This window comes from Panthera onca, chromosome A1 (genome assembly GCF_046562875.1).
Source record: "Panthera onca isolate mPanOnc1 chromosome A1, mPanOnc1 haplotype 2, whole genome shotgun sequence".
NCBI lineage: Eukaryota > Metazoa > Chordata > Mammalia > Carnivora > Felidae > Panthera > Panthera onca.
In genome coordinates this window covers 234692073-234713226 of record NC_138339.1, presented here as the reverse complement: position 1 = coordinate 234713226, position 21154 = coordinate 234692073, and the positions used below count along the sequence as shown (strand labels likewise).

The 21154-nt window shown below is 40.4% G+C and overlaps 1 protein-coding gene across 6 annotated transcripts in view; it reads right to left on the bottom strand.

Annotated features, from left to right (window-relative positions):
* LOC132680603 (phospholipid-transporting ATPase IB-like) overlaps positions 1–21154 on the bottom strand; it is a 222975-nt gene that overhangs the window by 138017 nt on the left and 63804 nt on the right. For all 6 annotated transcript variants that reach the window (XM_078445640.2, XM_078445698.2, XM_078445736.2 and 3 more), the window contains 7 exons: positions 17259–17386; positions 15936–16013; positions 3755–3843; positions 3460–3501; positions 2597–2672; positions 1206–1311; positions 528–610 (listed from right to left, as the gene is read on the bottom strand). In XM_078445640.2, the coding sequence (XP_078301766.2) occupies positions 528–610; positions 1206–1311; positions 2597–2672; positions 3460–3501; positions 3755–3843; positions 15936–16013; positions 17259–17386 (602 nt within the window). The remainder of the gene's footprint in view (positions 1–527; positions 611–1205; positions 1312–2596; positions 2673–3459; positions 3502–3754; positions 3844–15935; positions 16014–17258; positions 17387–21154) is intronic.

Here is a 21154-nt window from a genome sequence, read left to right as displayed (position 1 = left end):
TGAGCATCATGTTTGCATTGCATCAGTCCTTCCCCATGATATTAAAGGCTTGTGGTAAGTGGTCATCGAGACAAAATATATATATATCGTACATAAATATATTATATATATATTTATAAATAATATATATTATATATATGAATAAATAGAATGAACAAATCAACATAATAACAACTCACAAAAAAATAGTTGGAAACATTTCAATTTTTCATAGAAAAAAAGTAGTGTATTTCTTGAAGATCTGATGATTCTGACTCTTTGGAATAGTTCACTTTCTCTGTGCTTTCTCACTAATTCCGGTTACTTTTCATACATTAACTCATTTAGTCCTCACAAGAACCCTGTGACACGCACGATAGGGGAACTGGGGTAGACACAGAAGGAACACACTTGAGACAAATGGCTGGGAAGGTGTGGGCCAGGTGGGCATCCCAGGCACTGTGATCCCAGAGCTCCCAGACTCAACTACTCTACTGCGTCTCTCTGGAAGGGGCACGTGAATCATGAGAAGGTAAGATGCTACTCACAGCATTTATGGTGACAGAGGATGGCGTTCTTGTAGTAAAAACAAAGCCAAGTTTCTTCATTCCTTTCACTAAAGCTGCTTCATCTACCAACAAAAAGTCTGTATTAATGGAGACTGAATGAAGATATTAACGCTGAATTTAATTTGATACAGATTTCTATTCTCCAGCGCTAAAATACCATGACATTTTTTTAACTTGGCTTTTTTTTGGGGGGGGGGCTCCAAATGCACTTATCTAACTACCAGATAGCGTTCATGAAAGAGGAAATCTGCTTAAATAGACCCCTTTCAGTGAGGCTGAGATCTATTTACCGGCCTAAATTCCTTTCTTAGTACTCATTACGGTTTTGTTCTACAAGCCATTGATAGAATGGCCACAAAATGCGCAGTGCCTTAACCTTACTCCTGCCTTGTTACTGATTATGACTAAATGTTCCACCGAGCCCTAGCTCAAAGAGCCGTCTCCACCAACGTCCTTAGGGCAGTCTTTGGGGGTGTGGGGAGCAGGATCCCCAGCACTGCAGCGTGGCTCAAAACCGCACAGCACCATCAACAGCCCTGATCCATAAGGACGGCTGAGAAGGAGCGACGCAGGGGCAGGCGGGATCAGTGACGGCACCACCTCTTCTCGGGGTTCATCACCTACCGGGTGCTCCAGGAGCACGCGACAGACACCTACCTGGGGAGGAAGCCTGGTAGGTTATATTACCTCCGTCTCTCTCAGGAACAACAGTGTGACACACACATAACAGGGTGAGAAACTCCTTTATGTAATCTCTCGTGGGCTACAAAAAAGGCACAGAGCCAGTGAGTCTCTTCCAACACCGGTGGCACAAGAGTTAGATACAGTCTGCAGGTAGCAACAACTGCGGTTTTCACCTCAGGGACACGGAGCCAAGCGCTGACTGCAAACCGCATCGGGCACGCGGAATGTGTTTGCAGAGTGGCTACCAAGGCAGACCGTGCAGGGCCGGGGAGACCTCAGGGAACAAGATGACCCTACCCTCTTGGAGCTTCTCTCCTCCCCGGGGGAAACAGGTTTTCTCAAAGCCGGAGGAAATAAGTAGGGGTCGTCACAGAGCCAGGAGGGGCGTATTTTAGATAGGTGATCTGGGGGGGGGGGGGGGGGGGGCGCGGAATTGGAGGACATAATATCTAAACTAAGACCTAAGTGGAAAAGTTAGTTAGCTGTGTGACTGTGACCTGTGACCGTGGCACAGGCTAGACAAAGGGGATGGACAGCACTTTCAGAGGCTCCGAGGCAGGAGACAGAGTCATAGGTTGGCGAGCTTCAAGTTTGTGTGACTCCAGCGTCTTGAGCAAGGGGAATAATGACACAGAATCAGGTGGGAGAGAAAGCCACAGTGACGAGCTAGGATTTTATCTTAAGTGGCGTGCCAGTCCTCCGAAGGTTTTGAAGCAAAGGAAGAACGCGAAAAGATTCATGTTTTAAAAGATCACTTTTAGTTTTGATGGGTGGGGCGCCTGGGTGGCTCAGTCAAGCGTCCAACTCTTGATTTCCTCTCAGGTCATGATCTCACGATTTGGGAGTTCAAGCCCCACATGGGGCTCCATGCTGACGGTGCAGAGCCTGCTTGTGATTCTCTCTTTCCCTCTCTCTCTGACTCTGCTTGTGCTCTCTCTCTCTCTCTCCCTCTTTCAAAAATAAATACACTTAAAAATAAAAATAAATAAAAATAAAAGACCACTTTTATTTTTGAGAAGACCAAGATTTCAAATCAAGTAGATCAGTATTTTAAAATTGGTAAGTGAAGTTATTGGTAAAATACAATAGAACCAAAGCGCTTAAAAGCATTCAGAGATTTTCTTACACAGATTGCTACACAGTAAAATGTTCTTGAGTGATGTTTGGATTCATTCACACCAGTTAGTTTGGCACTCCCCTCATAACATCAGTATGGAATCCGCTGTTCACTATATTAATATCAAAAAAATTTCAAGACCCTCTCTTTCCTGGCTCAGAAAATTATACCTTTTAATAAACCATATATATGTTTTAAAGTTATGTAGCATTACCGTGTTGACATGGAGTGAAAACAGCAGACTTACGTGGCCATCCTCAAAGTTCTGCAACAATGTTGGGTCATTAAATGCACCGGATTCTGTGATGACAGACGGTGATGCACTGAGGAAGAACAGAGAAGATTTACTGTAATTAAAAGTTCCTGACAGAGCCAGTCAGGGATCAAATGGACCTAAAGTGAACACGCAGCCCCATCTTCTGATTTCAGGAAGTTACACTATGAAGCCTACAGAATTACGGGGGATGCTTGAACAACATGGACTGTGCAGGTCCACTGACACACAGATTTTTCTTGTACAATATGGTAAATGTATTTTGTCTTCCTTGTAATTTTCTTAGTAACACTTCCTTTTCTCTAGCTTTACTTTGAGAGTACAATCTATAATACATGTACAAAATATGTGGTAATCGATTGTTTACATTATCGGTAAGGCTTCTGGTCCAACAATAGTCTCTGAGTAGTTAATTGGGGAGTTAAAAGCTATACACGGATTTTCAACTGCCTGGAGAGGGTCAGCACCCCTAACCCCTGTGTTGTTCAAGGGTGAGCTGTATAGTAAATATTTAAGGTTCTGTCAAATTATACATCCTCTCAGCCCTCAAGTTGCAAAATGGCATTAGAAAATGCCTAAATCTGTGTTGAAAACCATGTAAATATACAGAGTTTAAGACAGAGTAACCATAAAATCAATAAATCAAAGTCTGGATTCTGGGTTCTTTGACTATCACATGGGAAAGATCCATCCAGGGGAGATTTCTGGGAACTGCCTTTGGAGATCTGGACAAGGGATAGCTGTGTTACCATATATCAGAACTCCAGTACTGACAAAAAGCCCCTTACAGGGGAAAAGGAACATGGGCAAAGTAGAAAAGAATGTTGTCTAGTTACCTTAGGTTGTCCAAAACGGTATCACTTCTGTTTGACAGATTTCTGAGGGAAAACGAGGGAAGTTATAAGGCTATAAATATAAAAAACTTCAGGAATTCTTAAAAAAACACATAAAAAAAGCAGATATAAACCATATTTTTTAACAACTGCCAGTTTTCATTTAAGTTTCAGTCTCATTCAGATATAGCTATGTTATTAGAAATTCATTTAAGTTTTGAAGTAAATAAAGACTTATTAATTTGTTTAAAAAATGAGAATTTTCAACAGAGTATGGCAAAAAAAAAAAGCCACTTACCCATAAATTATACCTGCAATGGTACACTTCTTCAATGTCATAATATTGCAAGTGAGTGTTCCTGTTTTATCAGAAAATAAATATTTTACCTAAATAAAGAAAAAACAAACATGATAAACAACATAAATATAAAAATTAAGAGCAAAGACATTTAAGCTCTTTTCTTTAAATCCTCAAAATATTTGAACATTTAGTAAAAAAAAGTTCAGCCTACAAGAATTCTGCCTTTAATATTTATGCTTCTTTCAGAGGTTCTCTTTGTTTTATACTGCGGGTGAAATTTTATGTTAATATGCAAAGTAAATTTCAAGCCATCAAACCTAAGAAAATCAAAACTCCAAGTTCTTTTTCTTGCCACGAGAAATCTCATCAAAGGTCTCTAGTAAACATTAAGTGTGGGAGAGAGGGAAGATGGCGGCGCAGGAGGACACGGGGCTCACCGCGCGTCCTGCCGATCACTTAGATTCCACCTACACCTGCCTAAAGAACCCAGAAAACCGCCAGAGGATTAGCGGAACGGAGTCTCCGGAGCCAAGCGCAGACGAGAGGCCCACGGAAGAGGGGAGGAAGGGCGGCGAGGCGGTGCGCGCTCCACGGACCGGCGGGAGGGAGCCGGGGCGGAGGGGCGGCTCGCCGGCCAAGCGGAGCCCCCGAGTCTGGCTGGCAAAAGCGGAGGGGCCGGACGGACTGTGTTCCGACAGCAAGCGCGACTTAGCATCTGGGAGGTCATAAGTGAACAGCTCTGCTCGGAAAGCGGGAAGGCTGGAGGACAAAGGGAGGGAGAGCTGCCGAGCCCCCGGACGGCAGAGCTCAGCTTGGCGGGGAACAAAGGCGCCAGCGCCATCTCCCCCGCCCATCCCCCAGCCAAAATCCCAAAGGGAACCGGTTCCTGCCAGGGAACTTGCTCGCTCCGCGCAAACACCCAACTCTGTGCTTCTGCGGAGCCAAACCTCCGGCAGCGGGTCTGAATCCCTCCCGCTGCCACGGGGCCCCTCCTGAAGTGGATCACCTAAGGAGAAGCGAGCTAAGCCTGCCCCTCCAGCCCCCGTGCACCTTGCCTACCCACCCCAGCTAAGACGCCAGATCCCCAGCACCACAAGCCTGGCAGTGTGCAAGTAGCCCAGACGGGCCACGCCACCCCACAGTGAATCCCGCCCCTAGGAGAGGGGAAGAGAAGGCACACACCAGTCTGACTGTGGCCCCAGCGGTGGGCTGGGGGCAGACATCAGGTAGGACTGCGGCCCCGCCCACCAACTCCAGTTATACACCACAGCACGGGGGAAGGGCCCTGCAGGTCCTCACCACTCCAGGGACTATCCAAAATGACCAAACGGAAGAATTCCCCTCAGAAGAATCTCCAGGAAATAACAACAGCTAATGAACTGATCAAAAAGGATTTAAATAATATAACAGAAAGTGAATTTAGAATAATAGTCATAAAATTAATCGCTGGGCTTGAAAACAGTATAGAGGACAGCAGAGAATCTCTTGCTACAGAGATCAAGGGACTAAGGAACAGTCACGAGGAGCTGAAAAGCGCTTTAAACGAAATGCAAAACAAAATGGAAACGACGATGGCTCGGCTTGAAGAGGCAGAGGAGAGAATAGGTGAACTAGAAGATAAAGTTATGGAAAAAGAGGAAGCTGAGAGAAAGAGAGATAAAAAAATCCAGGAGTATGAGGGGAAAATTAGAGAACTAAGTGATACACTAAAAAGAAATAATATACACATAATTGGTATCCCAGAGGAGGAAGAGAGAGGGAAAGGTGCTGAAGGGGTACTTGAAGAAATTATAGCTGAGAACTTCCCTGAACTGGGGAAGGAAGAAGGCATTCAAATCCAAGAGGCACAGAGAACTCCCTTCAGACGTAACTTGAATCGATCTTCTGCACGACATATCATAGTGAAACTGGCGAAATACAAGGATAAAGAGAAAATTCTGAAAGCAGCAAGGGATAAACGTGCCCTCACATATAAAGGGAGACCTATAAGACTCGTGACTGATCTCTCTTTTGAAACTTGGCAGGCCAGAAAGGATTGGCACGATATCTTCAGTGTGCTAAACAGAAAAAATATGCAGCCAAGAATCCTTTATCCAGCAAGTCTGTCATTTAGAATAGAAGGAGAGATAAAGGTCTTCCCAAACAAAAACTGAAGGAATTTGTCACCACTAAACCAGCCCTACAAGAGATCCTAAGGGGGATCCTGTGAGACAAAGTACCAGAGACAGCACTACAAGCATAAAACATAGAGACATCACAATGACTCTAAACCCGTATCTTTCTATAATAACACTGAATGTAAATGGATTAAATGTGCCAACCAAAAGACATAGGGTATCAGAATGGATAAAAAAATAAGACCCATCTATTTGCTGTCTACAAGAGACTCATTTTAGATCTGAGGACACCTTTAGATTGAGAGTGAGGGGATGGAGAACTATTTATCATGCTACTGGAAGCCAAAAGAAAGCTGGAGTAGCCATACTTATATCAGACAAACTAGACTTTAAATTAAAGGCTGTGGGGCGCCTGGGTGGCTCAGTCGGTTAAGCAGGCGGCTTTGGCTCAGGTCATGATCTCGCGGTCCGTGAGTTCGAGCCACGCGTCCGGCTCTGTGCTGACAGCTCAGAGCCTGGAGCCTGTTTCAGATTCTGTGTCTCCCTCTCTCTGACCCTCCCTCGTTCATGCTTTGTCTCTCTCTCTCGAAAATAAACATTAAAAAATAAATAAATAAATAAATAAATAAATAAATAAATAATAAATTAAAGGCTGTAACAAGAGATGAAGAAGGGCATTATATAATAATTACAGGGTCTATCCATCAAGAAGAGCTAACAATTATAAATGTCTATGCGCCGAATACCGGAGCCCCCAAATATATAAAACAATTACTCATAAACATAAGCAACCTTATTGATAAGAATGTGGTCATTGCAGGGGACTTTAACACCCCACTTACAGAAATGGATAGATCATCTAGACACATGGTCAATAAAGAAACAAGGGCCCTGAATGATACATTGGATCAGATGGACTTGACAGATATATTTAGAACTCTGCATCCCAAAGCAACAGAATATACTTTCTTCTCGAGTGCACATGGAACATTCTCCAACATAGATCACATACTGGGTCACAAAACAGCCCTTCATAAGTTTACAAGAATTGAAATTATACCATGCATACTTTCAGACCACAATGCTATGAAGCTTGAAATCAACCACAGGAAAAAGTCTTGGAAAACCTCCAAAAGCATGGAGGTTAAAGAACACCCTACTAACGAATGAGTGGGTCAACCAGGCAATTAGAGAAGAAATTAAAAAATATATGGAAACAAACGAAAATGAAAATACAACAATCCAAACACTTTGGGACGCAGCGAAGGCAGTCCTGAGAGGAAAATACATTGTAATCCAGGCCTATCTCAAGAAACAAGAAAAATCCCAAATACAAAATCTAACAGCACACCTAAAGGAAATAGAAGCAGAACAGCAAAGGCAGCCTAAACCCAGCAGAAGAAGAGAAATAATAAAGATCAGAGCAGAAATAAACAACATAGAATCTAAAAAAACGGTAGAGCAGATCAACGAAACCAAGAGTTGGTTTTTTGAAACAATAAACAAAATTGATAAACCTCTAGCCAGGCTTCTCAAAAAGAAAAGGGAGATGACCCAAATAGATAAAATCATGAATGAAAATGGAATTATTACAACCAATCCCTCAGAGATACAAACAATTATCAGGGAATACTATGAAAAATTATATGCCAACAAATTGGACAACCTGGAAGAAATGGACAAATTCCTAAACACCCACACTCTTCCAAAACTCAATCAGGAGGAAATAGAAAGCTTGAACAGACCCATAACCAGCGAAGAAATTGAATCGGTTATCAAAAATCTCCCAACAAATAAGAGTCCAGGACCAGATGGCTTCCCAGGGGAGTTCTACCAGACGTTTAAAGCAGAGATAATACCTATCCTTCTCAAGCTATTCCAAGAAATAGAAAGGGAAGGAAAACTTCCAGACTCATTCTATGAAGCCAGTATTACTTTGATTCCTAAACCAGAGACCCAGTAAAAAAAGAGAACTACAGGCCAATATCCCTGATGAATATGGATGCAAAAATTCTCAATAAGATACTAGCAAATCGAATTCAACGGCATATAAAAAGAATTATTCATCATGATCAAGTGGGATTCATTCCCGGGATGCAGGGCTGGTTCAACATTCGCAAATCAATCAACGTGATACATCACATTAATAAAAAAAAAGAGAAGAACCATATGATCCTGTCAATCGATGCAGAAAAGGCCTTTGACAAAATCCAGCACCCTTTCTTAATAAAAACCCTTGAGAAAGTCGGGATAGAAGGAACATACTTAAAGATCATAAAGGCCATTTATGAAAAGCCCACAGCTAACATCATCCTCAACGGGGAAAAACTGAGAGCTTTTTCCCTGAGATCAGGAACACGACAGGGATGCCCACTCTCACCGCTGTTGTTTAACATAGTGCTGGAAGTTCTAGCATCAGCAATCAGACAACAAAAGGAAATCAAAGGCATAAAAATTGGCAAAGATGAAGTCAAGCTTTCACTTTTTGCAGATGACATGATATTATACGTGGAAAATCCGACAGACTCCACCAAAAGTCTGCTAGAACTGATACATGAATTCAGCAAAGTCGCAGGATACAAAATCAATGTACAGAAATCAGTTGCATTCTTATACACTAACAATGAAGCCACAGAAAGACAAATAAACTGATCCCATTCACAACTGCACCAAGAATCATGAAATACCTAGGAATAAATCTAACCAAAGATGTGAAAGATCTGTATGCTGAAAACTATAGAAAGTTTATGAAGGTAATTGAAGAAGATTTAAAGAAATGGAAAGACATTCCCTGCTCATGCATTGGAAGAATAAATATTGTCAAAATGTCAATACTACCCAAAGCTATCTACACATTCAATGCAATCCCAATCAAAATTGCACCAGCATTCTTCTCGAAACTAGAACAAGCAATCCTAAAATTCATATGGAACCACAAAAGGCCCCGAATAGCCAAAGTAATTTTGAAGAAGACCAAAGCAGGAGGCATCACAATCCCAGGCTTTAGCCTCTACTACAAAGCTGTCATCATCAAGACAGCATGGTATTGGCACAAAAACAGACACATAGACCAATGGAATAGAATAGAAACCCCAGAACTAGACCCACAAACGTATGGCCAACTCATCTTTGACAAAGCAGGAAAGAACATCCGATGGAAAAAAGACAGTCTCTTTAACAAATGGTGCTGGGAGAACTGGACAGCAACATGCAGAAGTTGAAACTAGACCACTTTCTCACACCATTCACAAAAATAAACTCAAAATGGATAAAGGACCTGAATGTGAGACAGGAAACCATCAAAACCTTAGAGGAGAAAGCAGGAAAAGACCTCTCTGACCTCAGCCGTAGCAATCTCTTACTCGACACATCCCCAAAGGCAAGGGAATTAAAAGCAAAAGTGAATTACTGGGACCTTATGAAGATAAAAAGTTTCTGCACAGCAAAGGAAACAATCAACAAAACTAAAAGGCAACCAACGGAATGGGAAAAGATATTTGCAAATGACATATCGGACAAAGGGCTAGTATCCAAAATCTATAAAGAGCTCACCAAACTCCACACCCGAAAAACAAATAACCCAGTGAAGAAATGGGCAGAAAACATGAGTAGACACTTCTCTAGAGAAGACATCCGGATGGCCAACAGGCACATGAAAAGATGTTCAATGTCGCTCCTCATCAGGGAAATACAAATCAAAACCACACTCAGATATCACCTCACGCCAGTCAGAGTGGCCAAAATGAAGAAATCAGGAGACTATAGATGCTGGAGAGGATGTGGAGAAATGGGAACCCTCTTGCACTGTTGGTGGGAATGCAAATTGGTGCTGCCGCTCTGGAAAGCAGTGTGGAGGTTCCTCAGAAAATTAAAAATAGACCTACCCTATGACCCAGCAATAGCACTGCTAGGAATTTATCCAAGGGATACAGGAGTACTGATGCATAGGGGCACTTGTACCCCAATGTTTATAGCAGCACTCTCAACAATAGCCAAATTATGGAAAGAGCCTAAATGTCCATCAACTGATGAATGGATAAAGAAATTGTGGTTTATATACACAATGGAATACTACGTGGCAATGAGAAAGAATGAAATATGGCCTTTTGTAGCCACGTGGATGGAACTGGAGAGTGTGATGCTAAGTGAAATAAGCCATACAGAGAAAGACAGATACCATATGGTTTCACTCTTATGTGGATCCTGAGAAACGTAACAGAAACCCATGGGGGAGGGGAAGGAAAAAAAAAAAAAAAAAAAGAGGTTAGAGTGGGAGAGAGCCAAAGCATAAGAGACTGTTAAAAACTGAGAACAGGGGCGCCTGGGTGGCGCAGTCGGTTAAGCGTCCGACTTCAGCCAGGTCACGATCTCGCGATCCGTGAGTTCGAGCCCCGCGTCAGGCTCTGGGCTGATGGCTCGGAGCCTAGAGCCTGTTTCCGATTCTGTGTCTCCCTCTCTCTCTGCCCCTCCCCCGTTCATGCTCTGTCTCTCTCTGTCCCAAAAATAAATAAAAAACGTTGAAAAAAAAAAATTAAAAAAAAAAAAACAAAAAAAAAAACAACTGAGAACAAACTGAGGGTTGATGGGGGGTGGAAGGGAGGGGAGGGTGGGTGATGGGTATTGAGGAGGGCACCTTTTGGGATGAGCACTGGGTGTTGTATGGAAACCAATTTGACAGTAAATTTCATATATTAAATAAATAAATAAATAAATAAATAAATAAATAAATAAAAATTTAAAAAAAACATTAAGTGTATATATAGATAGAAAGATATAGACACACACACACACACACACACACACACACACACACACACACACACACACCCCAAAACCAGATAAAGACATTATAGAAAAAATTTACAGGCCAATATCCCTGATGAACATAGATGCAAAAATACTCAACAAAATATCAGCAAATCAAATTCAACAGTACATTGAAAAGATTACACAACATCATCAAGTGGAATTTATTCCAGTGATACAAGAATAGTTTAAAAAATCAATCAATGTGATATACCACATCAATAAAATAAAGGATAAAAATAATACAACCATCTCAGGAGATGCAGAAAAAGCATTTGACAAAATTCAACATCCATTTATGATAAAAACTCTCAATGAAGTAGGGGTTAAAGGGAGCAAACTTCAACATAATAAAGGTCAATATGACAAGCCTGAAGTTAACACCAATGGTCAACGGTGAGAAGCTGAAAGCTTTTCCTCTGAGATCAGAAACAAGAAAGGGTGCCCACTCTCACCACTTTATTCAACATAGCATTGGAAATCCTGGCCAGAACAATTAGGCAAGTAAAATAAAAGGCACCTAAATTAAAAAGGAAAATGTAAAACTGTCACTATTTGCAGAAGACCACACCAAAAACTTCTTAGAATGAATGGATTCAGTAAAGCTGCAGATTACAAATTCAACATACAGAAACCTGTTGAATTTCTATACATTAATAATGACTGTTAGAAACATTAACAATTCCATTTACAATTGCATCAAAAAGAATAAAATACCTAGGAATAAATCTAATCAAGGAGGCAAAAAACCTGTGATCAAAGAAACTGAAGAAAACACAAATAGAAAGATATTCCACACTCATGCATTGGAGAAATTAACATTGTTAAAATGTCCATACTACCCAAACCAACTACAGATTCAATGTAATCCCTATCAAGATTCCAGTGGCATTTTTCACAGATTTAGAACAATAATCCTAAAATGTGTATGCAACCACAACCCCAAATAACCAAGGCAATCTTGAGAAAGAACAAAGGAGGTATCATGCTTCCTGATTTCAAACTATATTACAAAGTTATAGAAATCCAAACAGTATGGGATTTGCATAAAAACAGACATGTAGGTCAATGGAATGGAAAAAAGAGCTCATAAATAACCAATGAACATACGGTCAATTAATTTACAACACAGGAGACAAAAATGTGCAATAGGGAAAGGAGAGTCTCTTCAATAAATGGTGTTCAATAAATAAATGACAATCTCACCAATAAACTTGACAACCACATGCAACAGAATGCAGCTGGACCACTTTCTTATACCATGTACAAAATTAACTCAAAATGGACTAAATACTTGAACACAAGACCTAAAACCATAAAACTCCTAGAAGAAAACATAGGTAGTAAGTTCTTTGACATCAGTCTTGATGATTTTTTGGATTTGACACTAAGAACCAAGGCAGCAAAAGCAAAAATAAATAAGTGGGACTACATCCAATTAAAAAGCTTCTGCACAGCAAAAGAAATCATCAGCAAAATGAAAAGGTAACACAATGAATAGGAGAAAATATTTGCAAATAATATATTTGATGAAGGGAGTTAATGTCTAAAATATATAAAGAACTCATGCAACTCAACAGCAAAATAATAATCCAATTTTTAAAATGAGGAGAGGATCTCAATAGATGTTTTTCCAAAGAAGACATACAAATGGCCAACAGACCCATAAAAAGATGTTCAGCACCACTAATCATCAGGGAAATGCAAATCAAAACCATAATGAGATATCACTTCACACCTGTTAGAACAGTTATTACCAAAAGACAATTAAGTGTTGGCAAGGATGTAGAGAAAAGGGGACTCTTGTGCACTGTAGGTGGGAGTGTAAATTGGGGCAACCACTATGGAAAACAGCATGGAAGCTCATCAAAAAATTAAAAACAGAACTACCATATGATCCAGCAATTTCACTTCTGGGTATTTATTTGAAGAAAATGAAAACACTAAGTCAAAAAGATAGATTTACCCCTATGCTCATGGCAGCATTATCTACAATAGCCAAGATAAAACAACCTGTCAATGAATGAATGGACCAAAGAAAATGTAGTGTATATGTAATACAGTAATAATTATACACACACACACACACACACACACACACACACACACACACACACAAAATTGAGCCATAAAAAGAAGGAAATCTGGCTGTTTGCACATGAAAGGACTCTGAGGGCATTATGTTGTGTGAAATAAGTCAGACAAAGAAAGACAAATGCCACAGGATTCACTTACTTGTGCAATCTGAACAAGAAAAATAACTAAACTCGCTACAGAGAACAGATTGGTGGTTGTCAGAGGCAAGGAGTGAGCAAAATGAGCCGTGAGCAAAATGGGTGAAGGGGGTCAAAAGGTACAAACTTCCAGTTAGAAAATAAAGGAATCCTCAGGATGTCATGTATAACACAGTGATTGTAGTTAATACTACCATACTGCATGTTCAGAAGCTGCCAGGAAGATAGATCTTAAAAGTTCTCATCACCAGAACTCTGTAACTATGTATAGTGACAGACGTTAACTAGACTTATTATGATGATCGTTTTGCAATATATACAAATACCAAACCATTATGTTGCACACCTGAAACTAATATAATCATAGATGCCAATTATACTCAATAAAAAAAGGAAAAGAGGCAATGTTAAACCATTTTTTTATTATCATGGTAAAGTGCTTTTGGATAAAACTTACCGTTTTGACCATTTTTAAGTGTTATTATTGAACACATTGACATAGTGGTGCAACCATCACCACCATCCACCTCCAGAACGTTTCTCATCCCAAACTGAAACCTCCTACCAATTCAACAATACAATGACTCCCCATTCTGTCCTCCCTGCAGCCCCTAGCAACCACTATGCTACTTTTCCAAGTACTTCATAGAAGCTGAGTCATGTTCTATTTGTGTCCTTTTGTGTCTGGCATATTTCACTTAGCATAACCTTCAAGATTTATCCATGCTGTAGCCTGTTTCCAGATTTCATTCATTTTCAGGACTGCATAATATTCCACTGTATGTGCAGACCACGTTTTGTTTAATTATTTATTGGACGTTTGAGTTGTTTCCACCATCTGCCTATTGTGAATAGTGCTGCTTAGAACGTGTGTGTATATAATACCTGTTTGAGTCCCCACTTTCAATTCTTTTGTGAAAATCCCCAGATGTGGAATTGCTGGAACATATGGTCATTCTAGGTTTCGTTTTCTGAGGTTTCTCCATAGTGTTTTCCACCGTGACTGCACCATCTTCCATTTCCACCAGCAGTGCACAAGGGTTCATTTCTCCACCTCCTCATGAACACGTGTTCTCTGGTGTGAAAGTTTTACAGTCGGTGTCCTGGTGGCTGCCAAGTGCTATCTCATTATGGTTTTGATCTGCAGTTCCTTAAAGATCAGGGATGTTCAGCATCGTTTCAGGTGCTTATTGTTTGTTTATATACATTCTTTGGAAAAATGTCTATTAAAGTCCTCTGCTATTGAGTTGTACTAGTTTTTATACATCCTGAATATTAAACTTATTGTCTTGTTTTCATTTATTTCTGCTCTTATCTTTATGTATTACCTACATAAACAATGTAATTAATTTTTTTTTAACTTTTTAAATGTTTATTTACTTGTGAGAGACAGAGTGTGAGCGGGGGAGGGGTGGGGAGGGGCAGGGAGAGAGGGAGACACAGAATCTGAAGCTGGCTCCAGGCTCTGAGCTGTCAGCACAGAGCCCGACGCAGGGCTTGAACTCACAAACGGTGAGATCATGACCTGAGCCGAAGTCAGATGCTTAACCGACTGAGCCACCTAGGCATCCCAGTATAATTAATTTTCAAAGCTTGAGTTCCAAAGCCAGTTTTATTATATTGAATTACTACTCTAAAGTAGCTAGAGTCGACTGACAAGGCAAGAGGGATAAACTAATTTTTTTCCCAACTGTCAACAGAAAACATATGTTCTAAAGGATTAGCAAATGATCAGATTTTCACGAGCAGAAAAGTTGCTAGAAAGCTGATTATTCCATCCTCCTTCATTTTTAGTTTTCCAAGGTAAAAAGGCTATTAATGGTGTTCTCAGATCAGGCATTTCCAAGAGCCAGAAATATTCTAAGATAAATATTTACTGAGAACTCACTATTCAAATGATACTATACAATGTGACCATAAATTAGAAATCATATAAACTAAATACTGGTTAATTAAATCCCTTCTTCACACTGGGTACTGTGCTGAGTGTATTACAAATACATTATCTTATTCAGTCCTCCAAACAACCTTCTGAAGTAGTTGCTATCGACATGCCCGAATTACAGATGAGGCATCAAGGCCAGCAAAGTTACCTAAGAAGCCCATGGTGACACTGCTGGTAAATAGTGAGACCAAGGTTCACTCCCAGGAAGTTTAACTCCGAAATTCTGCTTTTTATCATAATTTACATATTGCTTCCAATTAATTGAAACATGGGAACTTATAATATTATTAAAAAAAAACATTAATAGCAAAAATAATTACAAAAAAGTACCAATCAGAAGTCCCATCCTTCCAGGTACCATACGACTGTGGGAGTTAGTTGAGTTTTTCCAGCTGTCCTGAGGTATAACTGACAAATAATTGTGGGAGTTTTTAAAAACAATTTATACTTGTAAAGCTGCCACTGTCACTTAGAAGGCAACCAACTGTCCATTTGGTAACCTGGCATCATTCCTGCCCCTTTCTGTTGTACTGTAGGGGCTCATGACCTGAGGGTACATTTCTCCCTATCTCCCAGGATTCCAGTTTAGATTCTACCACTGAAAGGAACTTGCAGTCAAGAATTACAAGCTGCATCGTTGGCCTATTGGCAGCTGTGGGCAGATGCATGGGTTAGATGGGTATGAAATTTTGCAGCAGGCTCCAGATGCTTCCCTGTGGGTCCTCTGCCGTAGGGAAGCAGGAGCATGGCCACCAGTGGCGGATGCCCAGGTTCCTGTGACTGACTCCCTGAAAGCTAACTGAAAACTTGAGAGCTAACTGACGCTTTCACTACCTGCCTCTCCAGCTCTTCTACTCTTTCATAAGCACATTAATAACCTGTATTAGGTCCGTTCGACTTGCAACCCGTGATGCATTATCAATATTTTTAGCTAATTATACTTTTGAAGCTCCACATGGGTATCATGTCAACTACAGCTTATGGCTGAATTTGCACTTTAACTTTGCACACGCTCTCCCTAGATCCACCTTCTTCAAAGTTCTTGTCACATACCCAGGCCCTGAAGGGGCCCTCACCTGCCCAAGCTCTTCGTTAAGATTGGACGTTCTGGCCATGGCATAGACGTTATTCCCTTCATAATGCATATCTTCATCCTGCAAGAAATGAGCAAAACAGCCAAGCCACGCAGTCAGAACTAGGCTCAAAACGTCTGCAGGTCAACTGGGCTGCCACTGGTCTTCTGACATGGCTGACATGAGAAAGAATTCAAAATGGAGCCTAGAATACTAAGAGAGTCTTGGGTGCTAGTTTCTCACACGCTTTGGCAGAGCTGATTCAGGGCAGGCAATGCTACACAGAAACAACTATCAGTGTGTGGTTGGTTTGGTATTGGAAGACTTGGCTTCCAAATCCCGGCTCTGCCTCAGACGCTCCCACAGAGTGTCTGAGATCCTGAGTATGCTTTGCAGCTACTACATCTATAAAATGGGAGCGATAACACGGATCTCACAGCGCCACTGTGAATTTTAAATGAGAATACACTTAAAAGCACTCTGTCTCATTTTGTGGTGGTTAAAAATAACACTACCCTTCAAGTGATGGTAATTCATTGATACAGGGAAACATTTTAGTAGGACATCTAGCAAAAAATTTATTTCCACAAAAAAATCTTTTTAAATATAACTAAAAATTGCAAATGCACATTCAAAGTAGAAAATTTGCTCAGTCACATGATACTAAGTATCAATTTAAGTAAATGCATGGTTTTCACCTAAGAAATCTTTTCCTTAGTTTGAAGTCATTCTGGAATGGCTGTTTCTGTCACTCTTGCCAACATACGTAAATCTATTGTAAGTCTACTGGACTCTACTCTTCTAGAATATCTTAAATTTTAATGGGCCATCTCTTTGCAGTTGCTACTAAGTCACTAGCTCTTGAATCTTTCTTGTCAGCTAGGAAAAAACATATTAAGAAACAGTGTCCTCAAGAGTGACACAGAGAGGCCCAGGCACTGCTGAGTCAGGCTGACCCTGATGTTTGGCTCTCCTGTCAGGAACACAACTCGCCTGTGCACCACGGTAGGAACTCAGGCACTCTGATTCTTAAAACCAAAGCCACAGGTCAAGAGAGAACTTTAAAAAAAAAATTTTTTTTTTTACATTTATTTATTTTTGAGAGAAGAGAGAGACAGAGCACAAGTTCAGGGAGGGCCAGAGAGAGAAGGAGACACAGAATCCGAAGCAGGCTCTAGGCTCTGAGCCATCAGCACAGAGCCTGATGCAGGGCTCGAACTCACAAACCGTGAAATCAGGACCTGAGCTGAAGTCGGACTCTTAACCGACTGAGCCACCCAGGCGCCCTGAGAGAGCTTTTTTAAATTTTCTGATTTTCATACTCACCCAGTTTATAAACAGGGCCTGAATATATTTCACAATTTCCAGAGTGACCAGCAGGCTAATGGGGATGAGATTGTGATACAAGATGATGAACACCAATATGTCAAACCCTAAGCTGTGGGAGCTGTAATCTGTGGAAGAAGATCAGAGGAATCATGTCACAGCTTCAGGCAATACCTCTATTCATCTTTGCATTATTACGTTTTAAAATTGTGAAAATTTCTCCACGAAAATTACTATTAAGGGTAAAATTAAATGGACACATAAAATAGTTCTATTTTTTAATATAGTTTATTGTCAAATTGGCTTCCATACAACACCCAGTGCTCATCCCAACAAGTGCCCTCCTCAATGCCCATCACCCACTTTCCCCTCTCCTGCACCCCCGTCAACCCTTAGATTGTTCTCTGTATTTAAGTCTCTTATGGTTTGCCTCTTTCTCTCTCTGTAACTTTTTTTTCCCCCTTCTCCTCCCCCATGGTCTTCTGTTAAGTTTCTCAAGATCCACATATGAGTGAAACGTATGGTATCTGTCTTTCTCTGACTGACTTATTTCACTTAGCATAATACCCTCTAGTTCCATCCACGTTGCTGCAAATGGCCAGATTTCATGCTTTCTCATTGCCAAGTAGTATTCCATTGTATATATAAACCACATCTTCTTTATCCATTTGTCAGTTGATGGACATTTAGGGTCTTTCCATAATTTGGCTATTGTTGAAAGTGCTGCTATAAACATTGGGGTACACGTGCCCCTATGCATCAGCACTCCTGTATCCCTTGGGTCAATTCCTAGCAGGGCTATTGCTAGGAGGGATAGTTCTAGTTTTAATTTTTTGAGGAACCTCCACACTGTTTTCCAGAGCGGCCGCACCAGTTTGCATTCCCACCGACAGTACAAAAGGGTTCCCATTCCTCCACATCCTCGCCAGTATCTATGATTTCCTGAATTGTTCATTTTAGCCACTCTGACCGGTGTGAGGTGGTATCTCAAAGTGTGGCTTTGATTTGTATTTCCCTGATGATGGGTGACATTGAGCATCTTTTCATGTGTCTGTCTGCCACCTGGAGTTAAGTCCCAGTTAAGCACCAACACTGTAATAGGGCGTGTGCCAAGCGTCAACATACAAGATCTAGCAAGAGACAGACCCTGCTCCCAGGGAGCTTTGGATGCAGCTTGAGAAAGGAAGATGTGTCAGGAATTACGACACAATGAAATCCATGATAGTGCTGAACACGAAGAGTTGCAACGACACAAAATGGAGGGCCCAGAAAGAGGGTGCACAAAAGAAGGTGAGCCCAGTTTTGAGGAAGGGAGTTTGTTAAATGGAGATGAAAGGAAGAGCATGAAGAGGACATTTTATTTAGCTGGAAGTACGTGCTTGAAGACAAAGAGATAATTAATGGTTTTTTAAACTTAGAAAATGAAGGAAAGTAAAGCCAAAAGGAAAATAAAAAAATAAATATCATACTTTGTAAAACCTAGTGATGCACTCATTTTTAAAGAGGTACGTGTATTTGAGAGAGTAATTTTCCAATAAAAGTTCAGTCTAATTTCCCAGAAATTTACTGAAAAATATACAGAAGGTATTCAGGAGACATATACAGACTGCTTTCTATAGGTCTTTCTGAAAACTTACATCTCAATCTTATGTATTAAATTTATATGTTGAGTTACAACTGAAAAGAACTAAACAAATTGATTTGTTAGATTAATTAAGCACAAATATGTATACTGAGAGACAAAATTAAATAATTTTAAGTTAAAATTTTATATTCATTTTTCCTAAAAGGGAACACACCTGTAACTCAGAACGATTGTAGTTAAATCTAGATTTCTAAATTCCATCAACCTAAAGGTCAAGTTTAATTCACTATCATATCAATTCAAATTCTTATCACCTTGAGTTTACTAACTTTCCCTTATTTGCCATGATTACACTTTTATACTTACTATGCTACCTTATGGTCATAAATCATTCTTTTAGGAATACTAGAGGCAGATATTATTAGGACCGTTTTTTTGGACAGAGAAGTTGAGAAAAGATCTCTAGTGCTTTGCTAAATGTATTAATTACTGAAAATGCAGTTATAGTTTAATTACCTAATACCTTTCTCTTCTTTTAGCCTAGAATATCTTGGGCAGAGTGATACAGTCCAGAGCCAATAACAGATTTTTATTCCAAATAAGCCAGTAACTTCCTCTGTGCTTTTTGGTAAATATACAGAATCTATTTCACTTTCATAAAACAAGGGGCTGGGCTAAAAAACAATAGAGTTCTGCTTCTAAATATAAAAATTATTTCTTTTACTTAAAAAATTAATTACTGAGTTCCTATTATGAAAAGGCACTGTTCTTGGAGTTAAAGATACAATGATTCCTGTCCTCAAAAATTCACAATCTAGCTGGAAGGATGGGGCAAACAATGATTATAAAACATGGAAATGGAATGATATCTATTAAGGACATCATTATAGAAGCCAAAGAGGCCTCCTAACTAAGAGAGGGAGATAAGATATAGGAAATGCTGCTGGAGAAGGTAATGCCTCATCTTGGACTGAAATGAGAAGAGACAGGTATCCAGTCACGAAGAGACCAGAGGTGCATTGAGGCAGAAGGAACTGTAGACAAAAGGCCTAGAGATGCTGAAGCAACTGGTGGATGGAAGGATCACGAAAGAGAACAAAAGTCAGTCTTCTGTGAATACAGACTAAGTATCAGATGATGGAGATAGGACCAGATATGAAAGTCCTGATGTGCCATGCTAATAGCCAGAGGATAAATAATTTCGGTTTTGCAAGACATACAGTCCCAGTTCCAACTACTCAGCTCTGCTGTTGTAGCACTGAAAGTAATCACATGTAAGGGCATCTGGGTGGCTCAGTCAGTGAAGCATCTGACTTCAGCCCAGGTCATGATCTCATGGTTTGTGGGCTCGAGCCCCCCATCAGGCTCTCTGCTGACAGCTCACAGCCTGGAACCTGCTTTGGATTCTGTGTCTCCCTCTCTCTCTGCCCTTCCCCGACTCATGACCTGTCTGTCAAAAATAAACATACATTACGGGCGCCTGGGTGGCTTAGTCAGGTAAGCATCTGACTTTCGCTCAGGTCATGATCTCACAGTTTGTAGGTTCGAGCCCCACATCGGGCTCTGTGATGACAGCTCAGAGCCTGGAGCCTGCTTTGGAATCTGTGTTTCCTTCTCTCTCTGCCCCTCCCCTGCTCATGCTGTGTTTCTCTATGTCTCTCAAAAATAAATGTTAAAAAATAAAATAAATAAATAAGCATTAAATTTTTTTTAAAAAAAGAAAGAAAGCAATCACATGTAATACATAAACAAATAAATATGGCTGTGTTCTGATAAAACTTTATTTACAAAAACAAACAATGGGCCATCAGGCAGTGGTCCACCAAGCCATTGTAAACAACAGGATACAGAGAAGCTACTGCATGCATTCATAACTACTTTTTACATACATCTTTCTGGAAACTGTATAAAGAATGAATCTGAGTGGAACTTGACTGAGGGCTGGGCAAACAGTTGGAGAACTGTGGCAGTAGTTCAGGGATGAAAAAGAGTGTGCACAGACAAAATATTGAAAAGGTGGAATCAATAAGACTTTGGAACTGATTGGATGATGAAGGCCATGGGGATAGAAGTGGGGAAAAGAGGAGGAAGCGAGGAGGGGTGAGTGTGACATTTATGTTTCCAGCTTGGATGATGGTTGGATAGCAATGCCTACAATTTACATGGAGAACACTGAAAAAAGACACTCATTTGGGGAAAAAAACTTGAATTTAGTTTTGTACATTATGTAAGAAGTCTACAAGATATCTGGAAAGCAATGTCCAGGCATCATTGGGTTAATAATTCATAGAGGTATCTGGGCTGGAGGCAA